Below are 22690 nucleotides of genomic sequence, written 5' to 3'. Positions count from 1 at the left end.
GACCTCTAAATCACTTATTAAAGCATAATAAGCAGCGGAATTAACCTAATTTGGTCGGGACATTACCTGCCATAATTCCGTCTTGGAAATTACAAGGCAACATCATACATAAGCCATAAAAACCTCCAATTTAATATAATAATCCTCTATATTCTCAAAATAAAAGTACATAACTTACTAAAAGTCTTTAATTAAACTATTATTACTTTAAGCATAAACTAGGTGAATTTTATTAAAGTGAAATTCCTCGCCTCTACTCGTTTCCATCGATCCCCGCAGTACCTAAAATGAAAAACAAAACGGTGAGCCGAAGACTCAGTAACGACTACCCTAGCAACGTAAATTCATTTCAACTCATTTTATTTAATAACACAGGGAGAATATAATAAGTAAAACATTTAATAAAACATCATATTCAATTCATTCATAATCTTTTAATGAAAACATCATTCATAAACTTTTAATTAACATGCTAGTTGTTGGCAAGTACGAACCATGAAGGAATTCTCCACTAGGCCTGGGCCCATAAGAGCCTGGGCTCATCGTAACATGGGGCCTGGGCCCTGAGCCTGGGCTCATAAACCATGGGAGCCTGGGCTCGTAATCCATGGTTGGACAGGTGTCCGTGGTGCATGCATGACCGGTAGATAGGAAGATGGTAGTTTATATACCGCCAGACAAACCAGGTCTTTCACTTTCAATTATCATGTTTTATGTAATTTTACCAAGTCTTGGCTTGTATTTCAGTTGAAATAACATAACTCATTTTATATCATAAAACATCATTTAGATCCTGGGATCCATAAAACATCATTTCATTCAACGCATCATATAAACATCATTTTATGAGAAAACTCAATCAAATCATATTATAGGAAACAATTCAATCAAATCATATTTCATCCCACAATCCATAAAACACATCAAAACATTTAATTCATAAATTCAATCATATCGTCATATTTTCATAAATCATATTTATAAGGGGATTGCGGGTACTAGCAATAGCCGTTACCTCAACCGTCGTTTTATACTTCCCGTCTGATGGATCGTTCTTCCTGAGCTCCAAGTCCGATTTCTTTCAAAATATTAATTTATTGAATTAGTACTACAACGATAAATAACCTAAAATCGATATTTTATAAATGATAAATTTTATAAGTAAAGAATTTATAATTAACGAATTTTAATAAAAAGTATATTTTCGAAATTTAATGAAAATATTATTAATCGAAATTTCAATCGAAATATATTTTAAATTTCCTAAGCCGATTTTAATGAAAATATTACGAAAATATTAATTAACTCAAATTTCTGTCGAAATATATTTATATAAGTAATTTTCATTTAAAATCTTTATTATTAACATAACAGTTATTTAGGAATTAAATTAAATGGTAATACTCACTTTGGGATTTTGGGCCAACACATTTGGGCTTTAATTTGAGTAAAAAAAGAAAAGGGTACAAAGTTTCAATAAACTGGAACTCGTTTCTTTGGGAAGCTGGGCACGAAGCAGGGCACCAAGAACAGGGGAAACGGACGAAGAGGAGGGAGAGAGGAGGGAGGAAGGAGGCTGGGGTCTGGGTGGCTCGGTGCCGCCGGGAACTGCGACCAGAGGTGACGATGATGTTGGTGGTTGTTTGTGGCGGCGCGGAACATCACGGAAGGGGAGAGGGTGGTCGAGCAAAGGAGGGAAAGGCGAGGGTTGCGGGGTGGTGGTCGGCTGAAGGTGGCCGACACCTGGGTGGAATGGCGGCGCAAGGAAGCGCCGGTAATGCAACGGTGAGGGTGGTTCACGACGGCATGATTAACGAAGAAGAGGGGAAAGGGGCGAGCAGAGGAGACGAAACAGGGGAGTTTGAGGGGAGGTTTTCGGGCCGGTTCTGGGAGCGGCGGCTCGCCGGAGAGTGTGGGGCGGAGATGGATTTGAGGGGTGATAACGTGGTGGTGGTGTGGTGGCGCAGCGAGGGGGAAAAGAGAATGGAAAGCAGAGGAGGGTAGGGGAGTTGCGAGCAGGAAAGAGGGAGCAGGGGGGACGGTGGGGTGAGTGCGGTGGTGGTGGTTGACAGAAACAGCCCGACGGTGCGGCTGGGTGGTTGGATGAGGTGGTCAAGGTGGTCACGATGGTGGTTGATGGTGGTTGCAGTGGTCGTTGATGGTGGTGATGGTTCGAAGCAGGGAGGAAGAGAAGAATTGAAAATCGGAATTTGTTTTTGATTGTCTGATGTTGAATTTCCTGAAATGGAAATGCAATTTGTATATTTGTATTGAAAAGTTTGATTGGGGTCCAAGGGGTGAACTTGGACTGAATTGAGGGAAAGAGAGGAAGGAAGGAGTTGCTTCCTTCTTCCTGGTACACGTGAAGAGCAAAGAAAGAGAAAGAAAATGAAGTTTTGGTTCTTTTAAGGCATTTTGTTTTATTTTCTTTTGTCATTTCACTTTAGTTAGGCACAAATTCAGAAAAATTGATTTCTATTTTTAGGAAATTAATTTGAATAGAAATGTTTAATAAAAATGAAGTTTTAAAATAATCCTTTATAAAAATATCGTTAACGAAAAATAAATTTAGTTTTCGAATAAAATAAGAACGTTCCGAAATTATTAAAAAAAATCCGAAAATAATTAAAATTAAAAAAAAAGGTCGTTAAGCTCGTAAATATGAAATTAAATTATAAACTGAAAAATAAATCGTGTAGCAATATTAAAAATTTAAGCGAAATAAAACTTCGTTAATTTAAAAATAAATTTCGAAATCAGGATTTAAAACGATTTTAAGTTAAATAAAAATAATTAAGCATAATTAATCAAGTTTTAAAAATTCGGGGTATTACAGTTTTGGTGAAACTCAACGATATAAGTAAGGAGTCCTTTTATGTCGTGGCCAAATCGATAGGTTTACCTAATAAGTTCTTAGACGTTCCTATCAACCAAGAGTAGTTTCTAGACTATTAGCAAAAGGCTTTTGCTTACCTAAAAGATTTTAGAATTGAGTCGAAATACATAATGTGCTTAATTCTTCAATGGTTTTTAGGATCTTGGAATCATTTTATTCACACCTGCCGGAACACATAACTTGAATAAAATGCTTAATGAACATTGAATTATGCATGTATGCTAGAATTTAAGTTTATTAAGAGAAACTGTGAATGATTATTTATTTGTTTATTCTTTTTCAATTGTAGTTTTAATTATGGTAAACAACAATTCATTCAACATTCGATCAATTCTCGAAAAGGAGAAGTTGAGCGGGAAAAACTTCCTTGGCTGGCAAAGGAACTTGCAAATAGTTCTTATGCAGGAAGAAAAGGAGTATGTCCTGGAAGAGGCGATGCCCGAAGCCGCAGGTGAAGGGGTCACTCAGGCAGCCCTCAATCGTTGGATTGATGCCAACAAGGATGTGAAATGTCTAATGCTTGCAACCATGAGTGAAGATCTACAGAAAACGTTCATCAACTCAGATGCTTTCACGATCATCAGTGAGTTAAAGAACATGTTCCAAGATCTGGCTCGAGTCGAAAGATTCGAGACTCATAGGCAAATTCTTGAGACCAAGCTTAACAAAGGCAAGCCCGTAAGTCCACATGTTCTCAAAATGATTGGACTCATTGAGAATATGAGTCGGCTGGATCAGCAATTCTCTCAGGAAATGGCTGTAGACACCATCCTCCATTCTCTTCATAACGGGTATGATCAGTTCAAACTGAACTACAGTATGAATAGTCTGGACAAAACGCTCACTGAGCTTCACGGTATGCTGAAGACCGCTGAAAAGACGCTCAAAAGTGATAAGCAAGATGTGCTTATGGTGCGTGGGGGCAAGTTCAAGAAATTCGGAAAGAAGAGGAATGCTAAGAAAGGTGGCAACAAGGCCAGCCCAACTAAGCAAACTGGCGCCAAGTCTGAAAAGAGGAAGGTCAGTCAACCCACTTCTGAATCTGAATGCTTCTACTGCAAGAAGAAGGGGCATTGGAAGAGAGATTGCTTGAAGCTAAAGGAAGATCAGAAGAACGGAACAGTCGTTCCATCTTCAGGTATTTTCGTTATAGACTGTACACTTGTTAATTCAACTTCTTAGGTATTAGATACAGGTTGTGGCTCACACTTATGTTCCAATTCACAGGGACTAAGAATAAGTAGAAAGTTAAGCAAGGGTGAAGTCGACCTACGAGTGGGAAATGGAGCACGGATTGCTGCATTAGCTGTAGGAACTTATTATTTGTCGTTGCCCTCTGGGCTAGTTTTGGAACTGGAAGAATGTTTCCATGTTCCAAGTCTTACTAAAAACATCATTTCTGTTTCTTGCTTAGATGCTAAGGGATTTTCCTTTTTAATAAAAGACAATAGTTGTTCGTTTTTTAAAGAGATGTTTTATGGATCTGCTAGATTAGTCAATGGACTTTATTTATTAGATCACGACAAACAAGTTTATAACATAAATACCAAAAATGCCAAAAAGGATGATTCAGATCTCACCTATCTGTGGCATTGTCGATTAGGCCATATTAATTTGAAACGCATGGAAAGACTTCAAAAAGAAGGAATTATGGTAAGTGTGAATCATGTTTACTTGGCAAAATGACAAAGCAACCTTTCTCTAAAGTTGGAGAAAGAGCAACTGAACTATTGGGTTTAATCCATACAGATGTATGTGGGCCAATGAGTACAAATGCTAGGGGTGGTTTCAGCTACTTTATCACTTTCACTGATGACTTCAGTAGATATGGTTATGTCTACCTAATGAAGCATAAGTCTGAATCCTTTGACAAATTCAAGGAATTTCAGAGTGAAGTAGAGAATCAATTAGGCAAGAAGATTAAGGCATTGCGGTCTAATAGAGGCGGTGAATATCTGAGCTATGAATTTGATGACCATCTGAAAGAATGTGGAATTTTATCAGAATTGACTCCTCCTGGAACACCACAATGGAACGGTGTGTCGGAACGGAGGAACAGAACCTTGCTAGACATGGTTAGATCAATGATGGGTCAGGCCGAACTTCCAATAGAATTTTGGGGACATGCACTAAATACAGCTGCACTCACTATAAATAGAGCTTCGTCTAAAGCTGTTGAAAAGACTCCATATGAGTTATGGTTTGGAAAACCTCCAAAAGTGTCTTTTCTTAAGATTTGGGGATGTGAAGTATACGTCAAACGATTAATTTCAGACAAACTTCATCCAAAATCTGACAAATGTATCCTTGTGGGCTATCCAAAGGAAACAAAGGGGTATTACTTCTACAATACATCTGAGAACAAGGTGTTTGTTGCTCGAGATGGTATCTTTTTGGAAAAGGATCACATTTCCAAAATGACAAGTGGGAGAAAAGTAGACCTCGAAGAAAGTCGAGTCGAACAACAAACTCTAGAGAATGCTCAAAATGACATTCAGGATGAAACTCAGAGATCTTTAGAAGTATCTGGTGAGAATCATGGTCAATCTAGAGATGTAACCCCGCGTAGATCGCAGAGATATAGATCTAAACCGGAAAGGTACATAGGTATTTTGACAAACGAGAGCTATGATATTCTATTACTTGAAAGTGATGAACCTGCGACTTACAAACAAGCTATGACGAGCCCTAGCTCCAAGCAATGGCATGAAGCCATGCAATCTGAATTAGACTCCATGTCTGAAAACCAAGTATGGGATTTGGTCGATTTGCCAGATGGCTACCAAGCCATTGGAAGCAAATGGGTTTTCAAACTGAAAAAGGAGAAGGATGGGAAACTTGAAGTTTTCAAAGCTAGATTGGTTGCAAAAGGTTACAAGCAAGTCCACGGTGTGGATTACGATAAAACCTTTTCACCAGTTGCAATGCTAAAGTCTATTCGGATAATGTTAGCAATCGCTGCATATTACGATTACGAAATATGGCAGATGGATGTCAAAACCGCTTTCTTAAACGGCGTTTTAACAGAAACTGTTTTTATGAAACAACCTGAGGGTTTTGAGGATCCAAAGAATGCTAAAAAGGTATGCAAGCTAAAGAAATCAATCTACGGATTGAAGCAGGCATCCAGGAGCTGGAATATACGTTTTGATGAAGCAGTCAGTGACTTTGGATTCATCAAGAACGCAGACGAATCTTGTGTATACAAGAAGGTCAGTGGGAGCAAAATTTCTTTTCTAGTATTATATGTCGACGACATATTACTTATCGGAAATGACATTCCTATGTTGAACTCTGTCAAGATTTGGCTTGGGAAATGTTTTTCGATGAAGGATCTAGGAGAAGCACAGTACATATTGGGCATCAAAATTTACAGAGATAGATCTAAAAGGATGATTGGACTTAGTCAAAGCACTTATATCAATAAAGTACTTGATAGGTTCAAGATGGCAGACTCCAAGCGAGGCTACCTACCCATGTCTCATGGAATGACTCTAAGCAAGACTCAGTGCCCAAAAACACTTGATGAGCGTAGACGAATGAATGGGATTCCGTATGCATCATTGATTGGTTCAATAATGTATGCTATGATATGTACACTCCCATATATTGCGTATGCACTCAGTGCTACGAGCAGATACCAGTCAGACCCAGGAGAGGCACATTGGACTGCTGCCAAGAATATTCTGAAGTACCTGAAAAGGCACAAAGATGACTTCCTGGTTTATGGTGGAGATGATGAATTAATTGTTAAAGGCTATACGGACGCAAGTTTTCAAACCGACAAAGATGATTTCAGATCACAGTCTGGGTTTGTCTTATGCCTCAACGGAGGTGCAGTAAGCTGGAAAAGTGCTAAGCAAAGCACCATTGCGGATTCTACAACTGAAGCGGAGTACATTGCTGCACATGAAGCAGCAAAGGAAGCTATATGGCTAAGGAAGTTCATAGGTGAACTTGGTGTAGTCCCCTCCATTAAAGGACCAATAGCCCTGTATTGTGATAATAACGGAGCTATTGCACAGGCAAAGGAGCCTAGACACCACCAAAGAGTCAAGCATATACTTCGTAGATTTCACCTTCTACGAGAGTTCGTTGAAAGAAAAGAAGTCGAGATAAGAAAGATTGGAAGTGATGACAACATATCAGATCCATTGACTAAACCTCTGCCGCAGGCGAAGCACAACTCGCACACTGCAGCTATGGGAATCAAGCATATTGGAGAATGGCTTTGATGTCCTTGTTTGATGTTTTAAAGTTTTAGAGTTTAATACTTTGTAAAACATTATTGGTTAATCATTCACAATAAATGAATAGAATTCATTTTTCCATTTAATTTGTGGTTTATTAAATGATGAGTCCCTTCAATTTGACGAAATATTCAAGATAGACTGTCAGGACCAGTCTTGTGACTAAGAAATGTCTATCAAGTGAACTTGAATGTCAAAAGTTGAAAATGGTCCCTGGTCGGAGTTTTCTACAAAATTGGACGCATAGAAAACGTTAGACGACTAGAATGCAAGATGACTAGTAGTTCTGTTTCTTGAACTATGTGGACATGGCAATGTCGTAATCATTTGCATAGATAATTACTTTGGGAAGACTAGTATCGGACAGACCTATGAAACTTTACTGTAAGAGATGAAAATCTGTCATAAGTAAATTTCATTAAAATTATTAGACACTAAATCCTCAATATCTGAGTGATTTGAGATTACTTGTTTGAGAACTGGTTACTTTGACGTTGACCAACCGCCGCACCGTAAAAGGAGGCTATAAAGGCAACGCTCAGGTAATCACCTATCAAATGAAGTCTAATCTCAAGATCGCAAGATTGGGATTGTCCTCCAATAAATCGGGATGAGATGCTTAAAAGTTGTACAAGGCCACTCGGAGAGCTAGAAACTGTAAAATGCATGGCCGTGCTCGGATGAATCATAGGCTATGATTATCTGTTTATTTGATCAGTTGAACTCTGAAACCGAGAAAACACCTCTGGACATAATAAGGATGACAACTCTTACCTTATGTTCAAGAGCAAGCATCAAGAGACAAAGGAATTAGGAAATGCACACTTGTCCCTAAGGACAAGTGGGAGACTGAAGAAAATAGTGCCCTTGGTCCAAGTATGCATATAATATTAAGTCTAATAAATGCGGTTCAGTATTAATTAACAAGTTAATAATTCAGTGAGATCAAGTGAGCTGAATGTCTAGCTAGAGGCCGCTTCAGTTCAAGTGGAATTAATTATATTAATCCACAGCTTACTCTTGACTGAACCCGTAGGGTCACACAAATAGTACGTAAACGGATCAAGTATTTAATGGCATTAAATACTCCATCTATGGATATTCGGAATCGACGGATCTTGGTTTCAGTGGGAGCTGAGATCGTCACAAGCAAGAAATGAATACTCCGGAAACGATGATATTGCCGGAAACGGAAATATGGATCGTATCGGAAATATAAATATTATCCAAGTCATAGATGTTGCCGGAAACGGAAACATGGTACGTATCGGAAAATATTAATGGAAATGGAAATATTGTCGGAATCGGAATTATTGCCGGAAACGGAAATATTGTCTGAATCGGAAATATTATCGGAATCGGAAAATAATTCCGGAAACAGAAATATTAAATATTTGTTCGAAACGGAAATTAATTCCGGAATCGGAAATATTAAATATTGTTCGTATCAGAAATGAAATCCGGAATCGGGAAATTAATCGGAAGCGCGTCGTACGAATTAGCATCGGACGAGCTTGCTAGACGAAGGCCCAGCACGAAGCCAGGCCCACGTCCAGCAAGAGAAAAGCGCGCCACAACGTACCAGCCAAGGCTGCGCCAGGCCCACCGCAAGGCAGGCCCAGCGCGCGCCAAGGGTGCGGCAGCGTGTGGGCTTCGTGGCAGTGGGCTGCGAGTGCTCGTGGGCTGTGCGCGCGCGCATGGCGCCCCTCGTGGGCTGCTGTGCGTGCGTGTGTGTTTTTGTGTTCACATACGAAACCTAAAGCGTATAGGATTCATTTAAATGATTAAATTCCTAATCCTAAAAGATAAATTAATTACATAAGAGTTCTACTAGGATTCTAATTTAATTAATTCGTATCCTAGTAGGATTCCAATTCTCTTTCCATACCCCTATAAATATGTGACCTGGGTTCACAATTTATAATGAGTTTTGAAGTATTCAAAGTGATTTTTGAGAACAAAAATTCAGTCACATTCTTGCCCATAATTGCCGAAAATTATAGTACCTTAAGGGCGATTCTAGTTGGTCAATCTTAAGGCGGATCCGGACGTGCTGTGGACTATCTACGGAGGGACGACACTTGGAGTCCTAAAGACTTGTTCTTGTTCGGTTCGGGCGCAGCTAGGGAGGGCACGCTACAAAGTGTATGCACCTAAATTATGCTATATGATTATGTGTAAATAATATGTTTCCTGGCTTTATGGTTTTTCCGCATGATTTATGTTTATTCATATGTATCATAACCTAACATGAAATTGAGAGAGGGAAAAGGGTAATGACAGGTTACCTCGTTGAGGAGAGTGGAAAGAAGCTCAAAATTTTGCTGAGACATCTTGTCAATTTTTCCGTTGATTGCCTACAAATTCGATCTCTCTTCACCGGCGTTCTGAATTTCTGTTGTCGCCTGAGAAGGAGGATAGAGGGTGCGATTGTGTGATTGTGGTTTCGCCGGTCACCTGAGAAGGATTGTGCGGAGATGGTTGCAGGAGCTGTGAGAGACGTTGGGTGTGGGAGGAGAGAGCAATGTCGTTTTTCTTTTTAGTTCTTAGGTCAAAGGCTGCGCTTGTATTTTTGCTAACTTTTCAGATTTTAATTATCTTTTTTTTTAATTTTTTTTTCTTAAAAGTTGCACTTTTTTAATAAGGGCAACCTTTGATTAGCAACCTATAAGGATTTTTCCTCTAGTGTCTCAACAGGAGGGTCGACATTTCCTTCAAATTGAGGGACCTCATTCTGTTCAGGACAAACAGAAGCATTTTCCTTCAAAAAAAATAAAAATAAAAGCGAATGCGTGTTAATATAGTTGTATAAAGCGCTATAAAAATATGAAATAAAAATATACAAATATTAACCTTTGGTTGATCTTGAGGAACTTCTTGTTCACTGTCTATATTTTGTTCGGGATTCTCATCATCATTAAGCTCTTCTTGTTGCTAAAAAAATGATAAAAAAAGTTAATGCTATTCAAACTCGGAATGATAATTAACATTGAAAACCACAAAATCAAGAGAAATACAAAATAAAACTAGGGTATTGAATGGAATACCTTTCGAGTTCCAGATGATTCAGCCTTATCTACTGCATCATTCGTCCCACCCAATGCAATCCTACCCAATTTGATCTCAAGTTTTTCTCGTGTGGATAGCATATTACAATTCCATCCTTTTATTATAGGCAATGATCTTTCAACACGCACTTCCTCTATAGCAACTTTATCCACATAGAAGAGCTACAAAAAAAAAACACCAAAGTAAATGATTAATAAGGAAATGTGAATGACATTATAAAAAAAACAAAAAAAAAAGGATTTACAATCAGAAATATCAAGGATCCAGCAAACCATCTTCCCTCTACCTCTTCCCAGTACCTCTTACTGTTAACCAAGCATCGAAGAACATAGTTACACCAATTCAATTTTTTAACTTGACTAATTTCCTTCAAATAACGCAGAATCCAGCAGTTAACAAATGTGTTTTGCCCTCCATGAATAAGAATCGAGGTAACAAGTATTATGTAATTCCTCCACCACATATCAGACGATGATTTACTTGACTTCAAATAATCGGTAAGTACCACAACAGGAATCAGTTGGGTGAAACTCTCCTTCACCCTCACAGATTCACCTTTAACTACCTTGGCTGCTTTCTCCTTCATAAACTTCTTGAACTGTTTCTTCCAACTACCCAACAGTTCTATGTCCTTACAATCATTCTCTAAATTAATCTCTTCACCACCCAAAGGAAGCCCCAACACCTCATGCACATCCTTGTCAGTAATAAAGAATCCGTTTCCATGAATTCTTAAGCAACATGTATTAGCATCAAAACTCTCAACCAGAAACAAGCCTAGATGTAACGGAAGTTTAGATATTCTCAAAGATAAATGGTCCCAAATCCTATATTCTCGATTGCACTTTGTTGAGAAGCAGAAATCGTCCTGTTCAGTTGAGCAATACTATTTGGGGACATCCTTGTCAACAACTTGGGCAGATCTTTCTTTGTAGGTAAGTTTGCAATTTGTGCACCCAATTCTTTCTTCGTAGGTTTGCTTGCAATACGTTTAATTGATACTTTTTACAAGCTACATTAAAAGAAAATAAAAAGCACATTCATAATCAATTGATATACACGAAACAAGAAAAGGTGGTGAAGGAAATAGGAAAAGATGGGGAAGGGGATGAGCACAAACATGAGCAAATTGAACAGAAGCAGAACAGATTTTTTGGGAAATTATTTACTCATTTGCTCAAATGAGCAAATATGGAAAAAATCAGTAACTGTGTGGAAGAAATTATTTTGCTCATTTGGTCAAATGAGCAAATTTTGCCACAAGCAGTAACTGCCTGGAACATGTAATTTTGCTCATTTGGTCAAATGAGCAAATTAATTTTGGCACAAGCACCACGTATGTTCAACATGTGATTCATCCATCACAATTTTACATGTCATTCTACAAACATTGGAATGTGCTTAAATCACAAAAATAGATGTATGCAACTAAGCAACTATAAATTAAATAACAAGTCAGTCAGAGCAGTGTAGAATGGCACGTGATTACAACGCAATTGGACCATGTACAACATGTACTTGACAAAATCGTAAAGAAGTGAAATAAATAAAAAATATGGAATGTTTGATACCTTGGTTGAGCAGCTTTGGAAGCAGTGACATTTTCAACTTTAGGTAACTTCGGTTTTGAAGGAGTGCCAGCCATTTACATGTACACTGATAAGAAAAATAAGAAAACAGTCAATAAAATGGAATCAAATGAGTAAACATAGTAGTTGATTCTGAAATGAGCAAAAGCAAAAGCAAATGAGTAACTAGTTGATTCAGAAATGAGCAAAATGGAATTTAGTTAGTAATTATTTGCTCATTTTGAAACAATGAGCAAAAATTGAGATCTGATCCTTAATATTTGCCCATTAGAAACAAATGAGCAAATATTTTGGATTGAAAGTATAATATTTACTCATTTAGAAAAAATGAGCAAATTAAAACTATAACATATCAACAAACTTCCAGACAAAATAATGAGCAAATTTTCCAGACCAAACAAATGAGCAAAATTTTCAGGAAAATATGAAATTAATGAGCACGTTTTTCAGACCAAATTAATGAGCAAAAATCAAATAATGAGCTAATTAATGAGCACGTTTTTCAGACCAATTAATGAGCAAAAATCAAATAATGAGCAAATTAAAACTATAACATATCAACAAAGTTCCAGACAAAATAATGAGCAAATTTTCCAGACCAAACAAATAAGCAAAATTTTGAGGAAAATATGAAATGTGCTCATTTTCACAAATGAGCACGTTTTTCAGACCAAATTAATGAGCAAAAATCAATTAATGACCCAACGAAACTAATTCAAGCAAAATTGAAACTAATAAAGACATAATTCAAGAAAAAAATCAAACAAATAAAACAAAAAAATAACGAAAAGGTCGATCTAAACAAAAAAAACCTAATTCGTAAAAGTCAATCAAAATTAAGAACAAAACAAGATAAAAACGAGTAAAATTAACTTCCAATGAAGGAATTGGATCTTCAAACAATGAGAGTAGAGAAATAAATGGTGAAAATCTCGAGAGAGATCGAGAGAGAGATCGCAGGAAGAGAGAGAAAATTGAAAGAAGAGAGAGAAAGAATTATGAAAACATATGTTGGGAGAGGAAGTCATTCAGCGCGGGTAAATGACCCATTTACCCTTAATTGTTTCATTTGGTCGGGTGAATCGTGGTACGTTGGATTGATCTGATTCGAAAGGCTGAGATCGCTTCTCATTCTTCTCATTATAAGCTCCCTTCTCATTTGAGTGCAAATCTATGTATATATATATATATATATATATATATATATATATATATATATATATATATATATATATATATATATATATATATATATATATATATATATATATATATATATATATATATATATATATATATATATATATATATATATATATATATATAGGGGTGAGATCCGGTGAGAAGAGTAGTTAAAATGAGAAGGGTGAGAAGTTGTATCAGCCATCGGATCAAGTAGATCGTGCGTCTTTAAATGTCTGGGCATTTAAATGTCTGGGCTTTTAACGAAGTACTCCGTGTACAGCTGGCTTTAAATGTTTGGGCTTAAATGTAATACTCCGTCTACAACTGGCAAGTTTCCCATGATCGTTGTCTCCTACTTCAGCTACTCCCTTCCTCAATCTTGCCATACCAGACCAAAATAACTCCTCCATCTTCATCTTTCTCATCCCGTCCATAAAAATGCAAATACATTATAAAAAAAAAAAGCCAGATACATCTAATTTACATTAGAGATACATCTAAAATGTATTTGAGATACATCATAATTGCAGATACATTGGATAGATGCTAGAGATACATTACAGATACACTGGACATAAATTGCAAATACTTCAATCTCCTTTTAAAATTGGGCACGAGGTAAAAATTTAAACACATACACTCAACCTTTGGCTCCCTGATTATATAAACATGAATCCCCTCATCTCGTTCGTCACTCAACCCCTTAAACTGAACATAGAAAGATCAAAGTTCCTAAAAAATTGACAAAAACTTCTATCATCTACCTGCAAATGAAACAATTATCCACATTACATAAATTTCCTACTAGAATTTTGTATGTCTCTGTTACTATTACCCACCATTGTTCCCAGTTTCCCACTGGCCACTGCGAATTACGGCAATAAGTCAAAATATTTAGATCATAAAACAAGCTTATAAAAAACTTAAGGTCGTATTCAACATTTGTCAACGGGAATTCATGGCCATTGGAGGAGTTTTTGATTAATTTGGAGGGTGATATTGAAACAACAACCATTGAAATTGGAAATTAAGGAAAAAAGATTATACGGGGCAACAGTGGAGTAGAATGGGGAGTAAATCATTGTTTGCACGCATCTCAAAATATCTAATTCCGCTAGATATAAGGAAAAGTTCATGTATTTTCCAATTTGCCCAATGAGGCGCGTGTAACGAGAGCCGTTTGATCTGTTTGATTTAATGGCTAAGATTGTTTCTCACGCTTCTCATCTAATATGTACTTCTCACCTGAGCCTAAGCCTATATATATATATAATGTTAGAGCGCCACGTAGGAAATCTAATTCTTTCGGCCAATGAAAAATAATATTTTGAATTAAGAAGTCGAGTGCCACGTAGATAAATAATTAGGCGTCACGTAGATATGTTTATTAATATAATATACATATATAAATTAGGCATATTTGCTCTTGGTATATATACATATATAAATTAAATTCAATCCAAAATAAAAACATCAATTTAATCTAATATATAAAATATAGCAGTTGATATATGTAGGAGTTTTATTTTAACGTAATAATTTAATAGAAATCGTGCATCGCACGGGAAAAAATCCAGTTAATTATTAATATTACGCATATACAATTTCATCCAAAATCAAACAAAAATTAAATTCAATCCAAAATAAAATAAAAAAATAATCTAATCTAATCTAATATACATATATAAAGGAGGCATATTTGCTGAAATATTAGAGCGCCACGTAGGATTAGTAATGATTTCGGCCAATAAAAAATAAGAATTCTAATTTATTTTTGAATTAAAAATATTCAAGTGCCACGTAGATAATTAAATGACACGTGGATATATTTAATTAGATGACACGTTGATAATTAGATAATTAGATGACACATAGATAATTAAATAATTAGATGACATGTGGATATATTTAAATGCAAACAAAAAAAACTTAGATCTAACCTAAAGTTTATCATTGATACATGCACATGATATAATGAATTTTATCAAATAATTGAAAACTACGTGAAAACTACTCCTATTGTGGGCTACTCCTATTAGATAAATTAATGTAGAATATAAATTGAGGTACTCCTACGGAGTATTAGATAAATTAATGTACGTAGAATGCAAATTGCAAACATGAATTGGAATTAAGGTAAAATCGAGCTACGTGTAAGCTTTTTTGATTGAGTTAGATAAAGCCAATCCTAATATGTAGAATGCAAATTGCAAACATGAATTGGAATTAAGGTAAAACACAAACAAGCAATCAATTGCCCACGAAGAAAACAATTTCAGAAAAACTCCAAAAATATCATAACTCCTATTAGATAAATTAGATAAATTGAGAATTCTAATCAAATAATGAAGATAAATTAGATAAATTGAAAATTATAATCGAATAATGATTCCAAGTTAAATACTAATACTAATGCACTACAACTCTTCAAGATATGAATCGAAAGTTCTAATCATATTCAAATTTATAATTGATTAAATCCTATAAATTGGTCGTATTGTTCAATTCATAACTCATACACAATCACATCTTTCACTTACAAGTTTGTCACATCTTTCACTTTTAAGTTTGGTTATCAATGGCGGCTACTTCTTTGATCCATGATTTAAATTACAGTTACTATTTGCACGAACTCCAATGCAATATTTACAAATTAACTTAATTATTACTGTGTAGTTGTTAATAGTTATTAATTGTCTTAAGAAAAAACCACAAAACGACACCATCCATTCACCGTAACGCAACCTCATAACATAAATACAAAACCTTTACTAAAAAGAAAAAATAAAACGAAACCCGTGCATCGCACGGGCTTCAAAACTAGTATATAAATATAGCTGTTGGTATATATATGAGTTTTATTTTAACTTGACAATTTAATAGAATTCGTGTATCGCACGGGCCTAAAATCTAGTAACAATAATTTAGAGAAATTTTTTAAAAAAATATTGTCTTGGAAAACATAAAAAAATCATGTTTTCCCCCTCCCCGGATATTTCGAGATAGCAAGTCAAACACTTCCTAAAACAAGAAAAGAAGCCATAAACTCCATAGACTCTTATCCATCATCATCGTATTTTTTACTAGACCTCAAAAACTCACCAAAACCTTCTCAAAAATGGAGATCTTAACGCTCTCAGCTACTCTTTCTCTCTCCTCCTCCCAAAACCCCACACACCTTTCTTCCTCTAAATCCTCCTTATTCCTCAATCACACCACCACCACCGCGTTCTTCAGATCCGTCAACACAACGGGCCTGGGCTTGAGTGCCCGAACCCGTCCTACTAACCGAACTCGGAGGGGGTTCTGTTGCAACTCGTTGTTTGGGCTTGGTGTTCCGGAGCTCGCGGTCATCGCCGGTGTTGCGGCTCTTGTGTTTGGCCCCAAACAGTTACCGGAAATTGGCCGGAATTTCGGCAAAACCATCAAAAGTTTTCAACAGGTTAGTCAACCACATTTCAACTTGTTTTTTTTAATTTTTTTTTTTCTAAAGTATTTTATTCTTCAATTCTAAGGTAGCTGATAATTTTTCAATCTATTGTTTTATTGTTTATGATGTGTTTTTGAAGTGACTTCTGGAAATTGTCTAATTGATGAATGAGATGAATTAATATTTAATAGTGTCCAAATTGATGACCCGAATTTGATGTGAGCTAAAGTTTGGATGCGGAATGTGGTATGTTACCGAAAACCGAAATCAGTTCTATTATGATGGAGTTGTTTGAGGTATTTAGGAATGTTTGGGTAGAGGTAGGATATTGGTGCTTGAACTGCTTGGTTAATCAGTTTTGTAATATTGCTATGATAGGTGTCTATGTGTCAATCATTGTAGGAAGAATTAGAAAAATTAGAGACAGAGAAAGCAGCATTCTTGAAGCTAGTTGGTACAAAATTAATGGTACTGGTGTTGTGGGAATAATTAGAAATTAGAGATAGAGAAGGCATTGTAATCCTTGGTTGCCGAATTAATGGTACGTTTACTTGAATCAGTAATATGACAATTAAATACAGACGTAGGGAGGGAGCATTTGAATTTCTGTTTAGTTAGAGAAATCTGTCTTCTTTTAATTTATTTCTGGAGGTTGAGAAACTTGTATACACTAGGGCACAACCTCTCTTATTGTATTCGCAAGTCCATACATATTATGGGGAAGGGATCCGAAGTTGATCCGTGTTGAAGCCCTATATCAATAGAGCTTTTGCTTGATATGTCCACATGTCATTCTCATTCTACTCTTGGCACTGTTAACTCAAATACATGCAGTTGGAAATTTGGAATGCCCTTGGCCACTAGACACCTTCACATTTTTCTTGGTCCATTGTCATAAAACCATGTACATTTGTTTATCCTTGTTCTTTCATTAAAAGCATCTTAAGAAATGTATGACTTCCATATACGATATACCTTGCATCAATTAAATCTACTTGTAGATGTGTTTATACCTATTGTACTTCTGTTATGCTTCTTCAGAAATGTATGGCTTCCATATAGGATCTACCTTTCATGAAACCAGATCTTAGTTTTAAAAAGCGCGAAGCGCAACGAAGCGCAAAAGGGCCCGGGAGCTTAAGCGCAAAGCGAAAGTGCACGCTTTTCGTAGGCGAAGCGCACTCGGAAAGAAATAATAAAATTTCAAAACTTCGGAAATCATGGAGAAAATATGGAAAGAAAAGATGAAAAAAAAAAAATCGAAAAGATGAAAGAAAAATTCAGAATTGACTGGAGAAATCCAACGAGAAGGCTAGAGAAATCTGGCTACGGGAGAAAATTGCACTAGAGTTTTCAAAACCCCCCAAACATTCTCTTTTTAAAAAAAAGAAATCATGTGATACTTTAAAAAAGAAGATTAGAGTTACTTGGCTTTATTTTTTAATTAAAAAGAAGAGTTTGTTGTGCCCAGACTACAGGAAGCGCAGCTTTGCGCTGCTTCCTGTATGTCGCTAAGCTTCTGCTGCCAGAAACGTTCTTTTGTGAGCTTCCGAGCTTCCAGGACTTTAAGCGCGCTTTTTAAAACTAAGAACCAGATACCCCTTATCTTTCTCTTCTCTAATTCTTCGCCGTTCTTTTGGATAATTTTTTTGGTTTATCCCCCAACAGTTTTTAGTATTAGAAAGAGGCTCGAGAACTTATAGGGAATCATTGGTGGTATGAACATGAGAGATAAAAGGGAACTCTACAGTTTTCTAATGTTGCAAAAGTAGAAAAGGTTACGGACTAAGAAAATTATTCTTGGTAACGAGGCAAAGGAAACAGTTGTAAAAGCTTGAAAGAGAGCGTAGTAGTAGACCAAAAAGGATAAAAGAACTTATATAGGGTGCAAAGGGCTAGGGAGTGAAAATCAAGGAACTTTGATAAAGTAAAGTTGTATAAAAAATGAAGTAGGAAGATTCTTGTGGATGAGCCATTGAGGTCAACTATCAAAGAAAAGTAAAAAGATGTACTTTTATTAGCTTTCCGATGGATCAGGGAGAGAAACATTTGCTTGGAAGAGCTCAATGAATCTGGAACTACAGTTTTTTCCCTTATACTACGAGGAAAGAAGTCAAAGAAGGTGAAGTTAAACAAAGTGGGACGTCAGTAGGATCTAATGATAGACCCATAGAAATATTAGGTGAAGAAGGCATTACATGGCCAACAAAGCTTTAAAATATTATTTTAGGGTTGACATTATACGTCGGCTTTACGTTATAATTCCTTCATACAAGATTAAGAGGGGAGTTCAAAGTGGTTGCAGGCTAGCAGCTATAAGGGTTATGAAGTTACTCAACCATATGAGAAAATAACCTGGATCCGGACATGTTAGTTAAGAAATTGTAGCCTTGGGAAACATTTCTGTGTATTGAGAGTGTAAACATCTCATGGGGGATTAGTTAAAAACTGGGAACAAAATTATAGTATAGGGATATCCGGACATGGCTGAACTAGTCTAGTGTGTGTCAAGATAAATATGTGTTGGATCGGTGAAAAGGGGGAAAACTGCTACAGTCTTCTCAAAGTGTGGGGCGTTCCGCATTCATGACACAGATTAGATCAAGACCCATGATCTTTTGGCTTATTTAAGTTGGCAATATCTTGGGCTCACTTAAAGTCTAAAATTCTGGAAGAAAACCCTATTTTAGTGATCGAGAATATTGTCGATAGTGTAAGTTTTCATCATATAAGATCTATAATATTTAAGATTCAGAAGTAGGTATTCTTGGACTTCATTCTTTCACAAATGAAAAGAAAAGCAGCTTTTCATGCAGTATTAACACCAACTGGAGGGTTTTTTTTTGAGAGCGATGAATCAGGTGATTAGGAAGAATGCGGGAGTTACAATGATTGAGAACTAGATGAAGGAGAATCGACTAAGGTGGTTTGGCAATGGAAGACGAAAGTCAAATGATGCGCTGGTTAGAACGATTGAAGAGTAGCAAATGGATGGAATTGTGAGGGGTAGGGGAAGACCAAAGCAAAAATGGAAGAGGGTGATTGAGAGTGATATGAGTTCATTGGGGATTGAGGAAAATATGGCGTTAGATAGGGCGGGGTGGAAGGAGATAATACATGCCGATGACTCAACATGACTTCTTTTCCATCTCTTGCTCTTTTTCTATTTTAATTGAAAACTTCTCTCTTTTTCTTATTTTTTTCAAAACATTTTTAGCCTCTTCTTTAAACCGTCCTATCCTATTTTGCAAAGATTGACTTCCAACTGCTTATTCCATGAGAATGCATCTTGTGCTCCGGCAACCCAATCTTCCTTATCATACCTCTATATCTACCTTGGCTTGAAGTTCCCATTTTTGGTATGGATAAGACCTAACTGAAACCCTTTTGTTTCTCTTTGCTACCCTTTGGAAGTCGCTTTTCTGTCCTCTCAAATTTGTGTGCGACACTGGTCGGAATAGTGAACAAGGACTTGAAATGCCTGCACTATGCTAGTTAAAGTATTCCCTTTTAGTAATAGCTTATTTTCATCTTGAAAGCCACTTTTTAAATCCCTTTAGTCCTATATTGTCAGATACCTGATCAATTTGTCACTAAGTAGGCATTAAGAGTAAGATGAAAAGGTTATCACATTCTAACTAGGAATCAAATCTTCCTAACTGTGTCTTGATATGACGTATTTAAATACATACTAGCTTCATTTGTTTCTTTAAGCGTGAGTAGCTATTGTGATTGGATAAAGATATAAATTTTCCTGTTCTCTTTCTTTTTCGCTAAAGGGCACTTAGCCTTTGCACTAGTTCAGGCATTGGTGGGTCTTGGCACAAGGACCCTTTGCAAGGTTGTTTCCTGTCTTGGTCCTTAAACCCAGCTGATTACTGCCTCCAGTTGAAGCAAAGAAAATTTATTTTTTGAGTCTGCATTTGGTATTACAGCTCAATGGTTCCAGGCCATCACCAGATTAGAATTAAGCATTGGGCAAATAGCAGTCGCACCATCTTTGTCCAAAATCTGTAAAAATGATAATTTTGAGGTTGTTTAACCTTATCCAGAATCTGTTCAAGGTATGTGAAACTGGGAAACTGATTTGTATGCTCAGGTATACTCCGTAAGATACAAGTATAATTTACTGGTTTTTGCGAGTTGGAATAAGGGGATGTGAATATAACTCTTTATTGTTGTTGTTAGGTCTGTGGCTTAATTTGAAGTTTGTTTTATTTGCATACTAAGCAGTCATTTATTGTTTAAGGACCTTCTCCTTGGTTACACGGTTATACCTTTACAAAATTGCTATTTTTTTTATTTCAATGATTCTAACATCCATATGTTAATTGGCTTCCTTTCCATTCGCAAGAATTTACTATTTTCATCTCATGCTTTGATTTGACATGCTAGGATGCTTAGCTTGAAACTTCCACCTTTTTGTTTCTTTTCCGTTGACTTGACAGATGTTAGGGAGGTAGTCTATGCAAATACGCCGGAGTTCACTGTGTATTGATTTTGATCATTTGGTGTCTGCCTTGTTGGTTTCTTGTATTTTTTTGTACGTCTAACAAAAGCTAATGAATATCAGTTACCAATTTGAAAGGGTTCTTGCTTCTTGCCTTTTCTTTCTTTCTCCCCCTTTTTTCGTATGAGGTGTTTTTTATGCTATGGTGCCAACAATTGCTGAGTTGATAGGATGAATTGTTCTTCATTTTGTTCATTGTGCATGTTAAGAGTTTCTGAACCCTGATCACTTTTAAGTCCTCTGTTCACATACAAAATATTACAGGCCGCAAAGGAGTTCGAACAGGAACTTACAAAACCAGAAGACTCTGAGTCTTCTGACAAGGTGATTGAGGCAAAATCAGCATCAGAAAGTTCAGAAGAAAAAGAAAATGTTGCATCGTCGTCTAAAGAGAGTTCTTGAGATTATTCATGTATTTTTTCTTCCACTTCATTTAATCCGAATTTTTTTCTTGTATTCGTGACGGCCAATGTGATGGTATGTATAATCGAATACTTGTGTAAGAGTTCCGTTCATATCAAGCGCAATTTAGCAAATTAGCAATTAGGCATTAACAGTATTAGAAGAATTTATTTTTGAAGAAGATGGTATATCGACATGCCGTCAAGTCAACAATAAAGATGTGTTAAACCACTTCGTATGTTTATGGATGTGTTCACAAGTCTCGGAGTAGGTGTGCAAATGTGCCACCTTTAAACCAAATGCATAAATCAAGATTAATAACAGGTCGGAGACACTAGTTCCGGCAATTACCCTATCCATCCAGAACTAACCGGGTATATTTTTTTTGGGACATAAGGCAGAACTAACTGTTACACTATCCTAACCTTTCATAATCAAAGTTGACTACATCACTTTATTTTAAACAAAATATAAAAAGGCCAGGTGTATGGAGTAGGATCAGAAATTCATAATATATTTCCTCTGTTCTTTTTACTTGTACCATGTAGGTTGGATACAAATATTAAAAAAAAAAAAAACGTAGTATCAAGGATGTCCATGTGATAACAAACAAATTAGATTAGGTATTAATGATAAATATAAAATATGTACACGGATAAAATGAGATTTGGTCTGTGAACACATAAAAAAACATGATAATGTATACCATAAAAGGAAATGATGCAACTAATAAGCGACTTTTGAAAAAAGAAAATGGTGCAACTAAAAAACTACGGACAAGTTTTTCATGTGTCATTCAGTAATTTTTTTTGAGGAAAAAGTTAAGTGCCATCATTAATTAATAGACAAAGTGTGTATGAGTACATAAGGGGAGATCTCTGAAGTAATAAACTTATCTTTTTAGAAAAATGCAGACAAGTTTTCCATGTGTCATTTAGTAATTTTATTTGATGGAAAAGTTAGGTGCCTTCAATAATAAATAGACAAAGTGCCTATGAGTGCGAGGAGATATTTGAAGGGCAGTGATTCTCCAATACTTGTTCAAAATCAAAAGGAACCAACTTAGCAAGGCGATGTGCAACAATTCCATCCCTTTTAACATGAGACCAAGAAACGTAATTAAAACTAGAGCTAAAGAATAAAACAACATCCAAAATTGTATCCAAGTCTGAGAAGTAAGTTGTAACACCCTAATAATTCTTTGCTTTTACAAAATTGTTTTCTCACTTAAAGAAAGGAATTACTAGAATATTACCGCCACCGTGATAACGGTTAAAGCTAGTACCAGAATTACGCAGCGGGAATTAACTAACTTTAAAACATAAATAATATAGTTAATGACCTTTAATACAACTTGGA

General features: G+C 36.1%; 1 protein-coding gene across 1 annotated transcript; it reads left to right on the top strand.

Annotated features, from left to right (window-relative positions):
- Positions 1-16000: 16000 nt before the first annotated feature.
- Positions 16001-21468, top strand: LOC110774930 (sec-independent protein translocase protein TATA, chloroplastic). The gene is made up of 2 exons (XM_021979529.2): positions 16001-16431; positions 21194-21468. Exons 1-2 carry the CDS (start codon positions 16108-16110, stop codon positions 21329-21331), a joined length of 462 nt encoding a protein of 153 aa, XP_021835221.1. The 5' UTR covers positions 16001-16107; the 3' UTR covers positions 21332-21468.
- The last annotated feature ends 1222 nt before the right edge of the window (positions 21469-22690 follow it).

Source organism: Spinacia oleracea, chromosome 4, assembly GCF_020520425.1.
Source record: "Spinacia oleracea cultivar Varoflay chromosome 4, BTI_SOV_V1, whole genome shotgun sequence".
NCBI lineage: Eukaryota > Viridiplantae > Streptophyta > Magnoliopsida > Caryophyllales > Amaranthaceae > Spinacia > Spinacia oleracea.
This window is presented reverse-complemented; position numbering and strand designations above follow the sequence as displayed.

Excerpts from the sequence above, each read along its gene's own strand:
- LOC110774930 (XM_021979529.2), top strand. The coding sequence starts at position 16,108 with ATGGAGATCTTAACGCTCTCAGCTACTCTTTCTCTCTCCTCCTCCCAA. Across the intron at positions 16,432-21,193 it reads CCATCAAAAGTTTTCAACAG|GCCGCAAAGGAGTTCGAACA; the intron begins GTTAGTCAACCA and ends AAAATATTACAG.